Here is a 9,827-nt window from a genome sequence, read left to right as displayed (position 1 = left end):
TGGCGCCGAAGACCTCCTAACATCAGAGCTCACCCTCGGCCCCGACACCCCTCCTTGATCCCTGCAGACCCAAAACTGGCTCCTGCCTTCTCCAGCTGTCTCCCTCGAGGGCTCCTCGGTGGCCACCCAACCTGTAAGCACAGTGGTTGGTGTTCTGGGTTCCGGACCCCTGTCCTTTTCTTCAAAATCCCTTTCAGGGTCTGTCGGTCTACACCGCAGCTCCCTCCTGCAATCCTGTGTGTCCAGCAGCCTCCAGGACCTTGGCCCTGGGTCTCCCGTGGTCACTGGCTGTGCAGGTGGCAAAGGGGGGTGTCCTCCTCACCCCCCTCCCATCGAACGGCTCCACTGCACAAGTAGAAACCCAGAGCCATCTTCAGTGCCACCCTCCCTGTTCCTATGTCCCATCAGCTGTCAGGGCCACCAGTGCCACACTGCCTAGTTGGTTCTTTTTTCAGGAACAGCTTTATTGAGACATAGTCCACATCCCATACAATCCAGCCACTCAAAGTATATGATTCAATGGCTCTTAGTGGATTCACATAGTAGGGCATCCATCTCCACTAATTCCAGAACATTCCTTTACCCTGAAAAGACACCCTAGACCCATTAGCAGGCACTGCCTCTGCCCGTTTCTATCCATATGTGTCAAGGCTGATGGGGTTTCTTCCTCTGGAGCTGGGAGAATTGGGGGGACTCCAGGGCTCTTGGTTGGCTTGTGCTGCCCTGATATACCATGGATGGGGGAAGGGAGGCTTGAACAACAGGTATTTATTTCTTGGGTCTAGAGGCTGCAAGTCTGAGATCAGGGTGTGGCCATGGTTGAGTTCTGGTGAGGATCTCTTCCCAGCTAACTTTCTGGCTGCTGCTGCTGCTTCTCCTCTTCCTCCCCCTTCTTCTTTTTAAATTTTTTTGGCTGTCTTATAGCATATGGAGTTCCCAGGGCCAGCGATTTTTTTTTTTTTTTTTTTTTTTTTTTTTTGCTTTTTAGGGCCACAGGTGCGGCATATGGAAGTTCCCAGGCTAGGGGTTGAATCAGAGCTACAGCTGCCGGCCACAGCCACAGCCCCTTGGGATCTGAGCCGGGTCTGTGACCTACACCACAGGTCCCGGCAATGCCAGATCCTTAACCCACTGTGCTGGGCCTGGGATGGAACCTGCGTCCTAGCGCTCCCGAGATGCCAACAATCCCATTGCACCTCAGCGGGAACTCCTGGCCTCTTTTCATAAGGCACTATCCATCATGAGGGCTCCAGCCTAACCAAATTCCCTCCCAAAGGCCCCCACTCTTTTTGGGCCACGCCCACAGCATGTGGAAATTCCTGGGCCAGGTATTGAAGCTGGGCCACCGCTGTGACTCAGGCTGCTGCAGTGACAACACTGGATCCTTAACTCACTGAGCCACCAGGGGACTCCTCACCACTTCTCAATACCATCATATTGGAATTAGGATTTCAACATGTGACTCTGGGGGACTCAAACATTTTGGTGGTGGCATGGACTAGGAAGGTGACAGCAAGGATAGAAAAGGGACTAGAAATAAGTAAGAGATGTTATGAATTGAATTGTGTCCCCCTTCAAATTCATGTGTGGAAGTCCTAACCCCTAGTGACCCTATTTGGACAGAGGTCTTCGCGTGATTGTTTAGATGGGGTCACGCTGGAGTAGGTGGCCCTCATCCAACATGACTGGTGTCCATAGAAAGAGGGGCACGTCGGACACAGACCCACAGGGAGGACACCACGTGAAGATGAAGGCAGAGATGGGGTGACTGGTGGCTTCTACAAGCCCAGGAATGCCACTGATGGACACGAGGTGTCGGAAGCTAAATGAGAGGCATGGAGCATGCTCCCTCCCAGCTCTCAGAAGGAACCAGCCCTGGAGACAAGAACTGAATGAGGGTGGGAAGACGATCCAGGTAAGATGTGCCCGCCACTGTTGGCAAGCAGACCCCTCCCCCCATCTCAGTGGCTTGACACATAGACGTTCACCTCCGCTCGTGCAGAGTCCAGCGTGGATGCTTCTGGTGGGTGGGCACCTTCTACTGGGTCCCTGGGGAATCTGGCTCCTTCCACCCTCCCCTGGGTCCTAGGCATCCATCCTCTCCATCCAGGAAACAGAAACTGAGGCTGGGGACTTCCTGTCGTGGCTCAGTGGTTAACGAATCTGACTAGGAACCATGAGGTTGCGGGTTCAATCCCTGCCCTTGCTCAGTAGGTTAAGGATCTGGCGGTGCCATGGGCTGTGGTGTAAGTCGCAGACATGGCTTGGATCCGGCGTTGCTGGGCCTGTAGTGTAGGCTGGCAGCTGTAGCTCTGATTTTGACCCCTAGCCTGGGAACCTCCACATGCCACAGGTGCAGCTCTAAAAAAGAAAAAAAAAAAAAAAAAAAAAAAAAAGCAGTTTGTGATGAAGCCCTCTGGGGGTGGGGCATGAGAATCTGCTTTTAACAAGCTGCCCCGTGGTGCTAATGCTGTTGATCACTGCCCTTGCTTAGATTACTGAGGAGTGAGAGCCATGACTCCCGCCTGTGCCCCTTTGGGCCCTGTGGCTACGCCAAAGCCCAGGGCAGCAGGGAAATGAAGTCCAGCTGTTTATGCAGGCGCTGGAGGAACCAGTCAGCAAAGAGGCAGGAGTAGACAGGGGCCAGGCAGTAGAAAGGCAGCCCTTGGAGTTCTCGTTGTGGCTCAGCGGAAGCGCACCCCACCAGTATCCATGAGGATGCAGGTTCAATCGCTGGCCCCACTCAGTGGGTCGAGGACCCGGCATTGCTGTGAGCTGTGGTATAGGTCACTGTCGGTGCTCAGATCTGGGGGTGCTGTGGCTGTGGTGTAGGCTGGCAGCTGCAGCTCTGATTCAAACCCCTAGCCTGGGAACTTCCATATGCCACACCTGCGGCCCTAAAACGCAAGACAAAAAGAAACCAGCCTTCCCACAACAGCAGTACCATCGCAGTGAGACCAGACTGGGACTGTGGGCCGCCGAGCAGGCAGCCTTTCTGCCTCCCCGGAAGTGGTGGGGGCCAGAGCCCAGGCCTTCTGTAGCCTGAGGCTCCCTGAGCCACTGAGGACTGGACGTTGCCCCTCATCTTGGTGCCTGCGTCCTGAAACTGAGCACCCCGTCCCTCTCACCCCCTTTTGCAGGAGGCCAGGCTGGCCATGGGCACCCACATGCATGGGACCAGACGGGCAGTCCTTTTTGGTCCACCCTCCTGCCAGGGAAGGAGTTGGTTCTTCCTCCACTCCCTGCTGCTGACAGCAGTTCTGCATGAGGGGTCCTGGTTGTCCTTGTCCCCCACCTTGCCCTCTCCTCAGGTGATCCCTGGAAGGGAGGCTCCCCATCACCCCCGTCTCCCCCGCCATGGCCCACACCTACCGCTTCAGGATGCTCTCCCTGGGCCCAAGCCCAGGACGAGGCCATGGAGCCAGGCAGCCCCTGAGCTCCCTCACAGTGGAAGGGGAAGGGGGCCTGGTGATGGGTTGAACTGTCCCTCCTGAGGCGGTCCCTGGCTGGGCTAGCCTGTACAGGTGAGCGAGACCCCCATCTGGTGCTCAGCAGGGCCAGGGAGCTGCCAGCCCAATCCCGCCCAGCCTGGCAGCTGAGAGGGCTCCCCCAGGAGGTGACCCTGCACTGACCCTTAGAATGCTGCCCCTGCCAGACACACGGGCCCTCCCCGGGCTTGTGTCTGAGGCACCAACTTGGATTCGAAGTCTTCGCGGGTTCCATCACCACCAATGACACCTTGGCCTTTCTAGAATCTTCTCTGTGCCACCCATTTGGGGCGGGGGTGGGCAGGCGGCGGAGTGCGGGTAGTGTCAGCGGGTGAGCAGATCCAGGCTGGACGGCCTGGTGGGGGGCCTGGCAAGGGATGGGGAGGCTGGACTGAGGGGCAGGACATCTGGGAGAGGCGGGGCCGCTCTGCCCCCCCGCCCCCGTCATCACCCAGCTCCTTCCCGGTCCCCGCCCTCCCACGCACCTGCGCTGGCCTCCCCCCAAGCCCTGGGGGCAGCCGGCGGCGGGCGCTGCTGGGAGATCAGAGGACTCGGAGGAGTCGGGCCCCGGGGGAGGGGGCGGGGAATTTCCCCCCACGCCTGCCCGGGCCTGCTCCCCCACCCCGTCGGGTTTGAGGGGGGGCCGCTGGGGGAATTCCACCGCGCTTGGATGGCTCTGGCGAGCCTGGGCTGGGGGTCCCAGGGAGAGAGGGAGAGGAGGGGACAGGCCGGGACCAGGGGCGCAGCTGCCTTCCTCCCCAGACACCAGCTGCCCCTGCCTGTCCGAGACGGAGCGTCCACCTTCCCAGCCTGTCGGGCGGGGCGGGGGCAGGGAGGGGCACGTCCTCAGGCCGGAGGCTTCGGGACCTGGGGAGGGAGGGGCGTGAAGCTCCGAAAGAGGGTGTGCGTGAGAGCGTCTCGCCATGAACGGGTGACTGAGTGGCAATGCGTGCATGCGTGCCCTTCATCCAAGGGTGTCTGTGACCTGGAGGTCCCGGGCTGTCCCAGGCGTGTGGCCGCGGGAGAGGGTCCTGCATCTCTCGGCTTGGGGTCCTTGTGTCCATCAGCCTGGCCCGTCCTCCTCCACCGGCTTCCACTAGAAGCGTCACCGACCCTGAGAGGGGGAGGGGCGGGGAGGCGCGCGCGGGGACTTGGAGGGTCCCGGAGATGGGGGGCGGGCGTGGGAGGCGTCTGGACCTGCTGCCTACGCTCCAGTCTCGGGCGGGGCTTCCCGGCCTCGGGGGGTGGAGTGGGGAGGGAGGGAGGGAGGGACACAAGGGGGAGGGACGCGCGGAAGGACGCGAGGGGGGCAGGAGCCAGCGCGTTAGAGACCTGGGCGAGGGAGACTCAGAGAGCGAGGCGCAGCGGGAGGGGGCGGGCGAGGAAGCCGAGGCAAGACCCGCAGCCCTGAGAGGCAGAGAAGTCGACCGCCCCTGGCCAGAGACCGCCCCCCGCGACGCCCCAGGGAGACCCCCTGCAGGGGCCGGGGCAGAGAGACGTCTTCAGGCCAGACACCTTGGAGACCAATACCCCGGGGAGCTCTCTCCACCCCGACGGAGAGCGCCTCCCAGGGCGGGACGAGGACAGACCGTCAGAAGACAACGCCCCCCAGGCCGCCTGGGAGAGCCCAGAGCGACCCCGGGGGCAACAGAGGCCGTTTGCGGGCCTGGGCGACCTCTCTCGCTGTTTGGGGGTGATGGGGACACAGGCTCCTCAGGGCCTCCTCCTCCTTTTTTTGTTTCCACTGCTGCCGCCAGGCGGAGCCTCAGCGGGAAGCCTGCACAGCCCAGGTGAGTCCCCGCCAGCCGTCTGGGCCGAGGTCACCACTCCCTTCTCGGCCACCGCGCACAGAACCTGAGTCCTTCGGCTGGCGGGGGGTGGGGCGCAGAGCAGGTGGTGGGAACAGCTGAGCAGCCCGAGGGCCCCGTGGGCGCCGGGGGCACTGGCTGGGAATCCCGGCGGGAGTTACCGTGGGAGAGTGAGGTGAGGATGCCGGGCAAGGGTCCAAACCTCCCCAGACCCCGCCGTCGCCATGCAGGCCTGTCCGAGTGCTTCCAGGTGAATGGTGCCGACTACCGCGGCCACCAGAACCGCACCGGCCCCCGTGGGGCCGGCCGCCCGTGCCTCTACTGGGACCAGACGCAGCAGCACAGCTACAGCAGCGCCAGCGACCCCCAAGGCCGCTGGGGGCTGGGCGCGCACAACTTCTGTCGGTGAGGGGCGGGGCGAGGGGCGGGGCCTTCACTGGGACGGGGCGGGGTGCGCTGTGGCCGGTTTGGGCCTGGGGCAGGGACTCGGCATGGGCGGAGCCGAGGTCCCCGCTGGGCGGGCCCAGGGGCCACCTCGAGGGCCTGGGGACCGTGCCTCAGTGAGGCGATGCAGGAGGCTTCTCAGAGCTTTTTTTGACTTGAGTGGGGCCTTAGGCGCTTAACTTCTGCAGAGCCTCAGGGCAGGCCTGGTCACTCCAGGCGTCCGTGAGAGCCAGGAGCCTAGTCAGAGGGCACCCCCTGGAGTCAGGGGCCTGGCCGTGAACATACAGCTTCTCTGAGAGGCATCTACTAGCGGGGACCGAGGGATTGGGATTTCAGGGCCCCAGTTGCGTTTGAAGCGTCAGGGTCCAAGCTGAGCAGGAGGACACTTCCTTGATGAACAGCAAAGCTTAGGGCTCATCACTTCTTTAAAGCAGTGTTCTGTAGTTCCCGTCATGGCTCAGTGGTTAACGAATCTGACTAGGAACCATGAGGTTGCAGGTTCGATCCCTGGCTTCGCTCAGTGGGTTAAGAATCCAGCGTTGCTGTGAGCTCTGCCTGGTCACAGACGCTGCTCGGATCCAGTGTTGCTGTGGCTGTGGCGTAGGCTGCTGGCTACAGCTCTGATTAGACCCCTAGCCTGGGAACCTCCATATGCCACAGGAGCGGCCCTAGAAAAGGCAAAAAAAAAAAAAAAAAAGGCAGTGTTCTAAGGCAAGGGGCATGGTCAAGGCCCATGCTGGGTAGGCACAAATACTACAAATGGCCTCAAAGTCCTTCGTATATGAGATCACCTCCTACCAACAGCTGAAGACCTAAAATCAGCCCCCAGGGCCCCTTTTATGACTTCCCACCATCCACTGGACAATCCATCTGGTGGGACAAACCAGAATTTGCTCTAACACATGCAGCGGCCATTTTGCAAATAAACTGTGGATCAGGGCCTGGAATTTGCTGGTTTGGGGAGGGGAGGATCCCAGCCACGTCTCCCTTACCCGCAGTAACCCAGACGGTGACGTGCAGCCATGGTGTTATGTGGCAGAGACGGAGGAGGGCATCTACTGGCGCTACTGTGATATCCCCACGTGTCATAGTGAGTGGGCCGGGCTGGACACGGGTGAGAGCTGGACACCTTGGACAAGGGAGGGGCCAGGCTGCCTGGGCAGAGTTTGCATTTTGGAGGCACCACCTGGAGCCTGACTGTGCTGCCCCCCTCAGTGCCTGGGTACCTGGGCTGCTTCATGGACTCAGGGGCACCCCCGGCCCTCAGCGGCCCCAGCGGCACCTCAACAAAGCTCACGGTCCAGGTGTGCCTTCGCTTCTGCCGCATGAAGGGCTACCAGGTACTGCCTGCCTGCCCAGATCAGCGACCCCTGACCTTGACCTCAGAACCCAAATCAACGTCCAACTCTCACGCCAAACCTTGAAACTGATTTCTGAACCTCCAGTCCAGTTCCCACATCCAACCCCGACCCCTGGCTCCCACCACCCCAGCCCCACCCCAGCCCCTGTCTCGGGGGTCACCCAGTCTGTGCTCCCAGTTGGCGGGCGTGGAGGCTGGCTATGCCTGTTTCTGTGGCTCCGAAAGTGACCTGGCCCGGGGACGCCCAGCTCCGGCCACCGACTGTGACCAGATCTGCTTCGGCCACCCAGGCCAGCTGTGTGGTGGCGATGGGCGTCTGGGCATCTATGAAGGTGAAGAATGGGCGGGGATGAAGGGCCTGGGCGAGACTCATGCAATGCCATGGTAGAGGGCAGAATCTGGGAAGGGATGGCAGTAGGTTGATTAATTGATTGGGTTGAGAATGGGGCCTGAAGAGAGGACTGGGCTGAACCTGGGGCATCAGGGGCCCTGGGACCTGAGGAAGGAATTAACTGAGGATGAGACCTGACAGGGGGGGATTAATGGTTTAACAGTGGGGCCTATGGAAGGCGTTGGACCAGGCCGCAGTGGAGGACTAGATGGCACCTGGGGTGGAGGGCGGGGCCCGAAGATGGGGCAGGGGCGGGCCTAGCTCGGAAGGGGAGGGGCTTCTACACAGAGCCCCGCCCCGTGGAGGAGCCCGCGGATCTGCTGGTTCTGACCACGCGTATCACCCGCAGTGTCGGTGGGCTCCTGCCAGGGGAACTGGACGGCACCTCAGGGCGTCGTCTATTCCCCGGACTTCCCGGACGAGTACGGACCAGACCGGAACTGCAGCTGGGCGCTGGGCCCGCCGGGCGCCGCGCTGGAGCTCACCTTCCGCCTCTTCGAGCTGGCCGACCCGCGAGACCGGCTGGAGCTGCGCGACGCCGCCTCCGGGAACTTGCTCCGCGCTTTCGACGGCGCCCGCCCACCGCCGCCCGGGCCGTTGCGCCTGCGCGCCGCCGCGCTGCTGCTCACCTTCCACAGCGATGCGCGCGGCCACGCGCAGGGCTTCGCGCTCACCTACCGCGGTGAGGCCCGCCCCGTTCCCCCTCGGCCCACTCCCCCGCCTACCTGCCTCACACCCCTCTCCGCAGGGCTGCAGGATGCTGCGGACGACCCGGAGCCCCCCAAGGGCTCGGCCCAGACCCCCGCAGTGCCCCTCGAGGCCAACGTGAGCTGCAGCCCCCGGCCTAGGGCTCCAGAGGCCGCGATGGGGGGTGAGACGGGCGTGGGAGGTAGGAGGGACTGTGGGAAGCAGCTCCTTTCAAGCCCTGTCTTCACCGCACTCGTGTGCCCGCAGCCCGGGTCTTCTCGTCGGTGACGGCTGTCTCAGTGCTGCTGCTGCTGCTGCTGTGGCTGTTGCGCCTGCTGCGCGGCCGGTGCGCGCTCTAGGGCAGGGCTTGAGGGCGGACCCGGCCGGGTGCCTGACGCTCCGCTCTAGTGCCTCCGGGCGCGGGGCCCCTGGTGGGAAGCTGGGGCCCACGAGGGGAACGGGGCTGGAAGGCAGTCCTGGGTTCTTGAGGGACTAGTACTTGGGTCCACACAGGGAACCGTGCGTGATCACTGGTGAAGCAAGGTTCTAGAGGTGAGATTGGTTCAGGGTTCAGCTGATGTCTGCTCCCTCTCTAGGACCTGCCTGCTGGCTCCCGGTAAAGAGCCCCCAGCGTTGGGGCCCTCCGGGGGCCCCGCCAGAAGCTGGGCCGTTTGGTACCGCCGGCCTCAAGGGGTGGCCCTGCCCTCTCCTCCTGGGGACCCCCAGGTTGAGAGTCTGACGGCGAGTTACCGGCCCCTGAGTGCCTCCAGCCAGAGTTCCCTGCGCTCTCTCATCTCTGCTCTCTGACTCAGGACTCTCAGGGTCCCCTGGACCCTCCTCCAGCGGGATGGACTCCTGCCACACTCTGTCTACCTTGGCCTTTTGCTCCATTGAGGGCAGCTCGGCCTCTAGTCCTTTCTGAGAGACCGGGATGTCGGACAGGAAGCATTTGGTGCTGTTACTGGGAATTGGGCCTGACTCTCGGGGGGTCCAGATGGTCAAGGCCAAAGGGCAAGAGGAGTATGGCTGTTTTCCTCATAAACCTCAAAGACCCCCTCTTGGGGAGGTCTGGACTGCTGCCCCAAGTGAACTCTGAAAGGTCAACAAAAGTGGTCAAAAGCCATTGACTTTGAATAAAGAACCTATTTGGGTACAGAGCTCTGCAAGTTCTTGTGTGTGGGAGGAGGTATGTCAGTGAGGGTGCTGTGCCAATGTTGGTTGTGTGCATGCAAATTAAGGGCGTTCCACGCATGGAGCCGCCTGGAATGCGAAGGACCGAAGATGCTTGGAGACTGAAGGGTGAGCAGGAGGGGTCCTGGAGCCCTGGAGGAAGTGGGCACCGGTTATTAGCAGGGTCGAGCAGAAGGTGTGTTTTCCTGACCTGATTTAGGGTGAACCCTGGTGGGGAACGACCTTTCTCTCCTGGCCTCCTGCCATCGCTCTTCCCCGTTTCCTGCCTATCCTAAGGCGGGGCGGAAGGTGCGCCTTGGCTTTAACAGGAGGAAGTGAGTGTGGCCTAGCCCACGATCGAAGAAGCCCGGCTGGAAGAACAGGGCTTCTCTGGAGGGCTCCGAGCTCGTCAGGCACACCCGTGGCGGCCCGGTCATCTCGGCGCGCCTTGCTGCGCTCCGGGGAAGTCAGACGGGTGG

At 61.9% G+C, this 9,827-nt stretch overlaps 1 protein-coding gene across 2 annotated transcripts; it reads left to right on the top strand.

The window, feature by feature from the left end:
• The first annotated feature begins 4,758 nt into the window (after nucleotides 1–4,758).
• On the top strand, nucleotides 4,759–9,335 carry KREMEN2 (kringle containing transmembrane protein 2). Of its 2 annotated transcripts, XM_021086733.2 has the most exons (9): nucleotides 4,759–5,278; nucleotides 5,527–5,701; nucleotides 6,739–6,830; nucleotides 6,956–7,080; nucleotides 7,279–7,432; nucleotides 7,841–8,173; nucleotides 8,240–8,362; nucleotides 8,446–8,524; nucleotides 8,775–9,335. In XM_021086733.2, exons 1-9 carry the CDS (start codon nucleotides 5,185–5,187, stop codon nucleotides 8,983–8,985), a joined length of 1,386 nt encoding a protein of 461 aa, XP_020942392.1. In that variant the 5' UTR covers nucleotides 4,759–5,184; the 3' UTR covers nucleotides 8,986–9,335. The 2 variants fall into 2 exon arrangements, with proteins under 2 accessions (XP_020942392.1, XP_020942391.1); XM_021086732.2 differs by having other exon boundaries at nucleotides 7,841–8,362.
• The last annotated feature ends 492 nt before the right edge of the window (nucleotides 9,336–9,827 follow it).

The sequence above is a fragment of the Sus scrofa genome, chromosome 3 (assembly GCF_054392235.1).
Source record: "Sus scrofa isolate SSC_HxYL_T2T_F1_AM1 chromosome 3, Sscrofa_HxYL_maternal_Yorkshire_Landrace_v2.0, whole genome shotgun sequence".
NCBI classification, from domain to species: Eukaryota; Metazoa; Chordata; class Mammalia; order Artiodactyla; family Suidae; genus Sus; species Sus scrofa.
The sequence above is the reverse complement of the archived record's forward strand: the minus strand, read 5'-3'. Positions and strand labels throughout refer to the sequence as shown.

Coding starts and splice junctions, on each gene's coding strand:
- KREMEN2 (XM_021086732.2), top strand. CDS start 5,185: ATGGGGACACAGGCTCCTCAGGGCCTCCTCCTCCTTTTTTTGTTTCCA. Junction 7,081..7,278: donor GCCGCATGAAGGGCTACCAG/GTACTGCCTGCC, acceptor CTGTGCTCCCAG/TTGGCGGGCGTGGAGGCTGG. Junction 7,433..7,840: donor GCGTCTGGGCATCTATGAAG/GTGAAGAATGGG, acceptor TATCACCCGCAG/TGTCGGTGGGCTCCTGCCAG.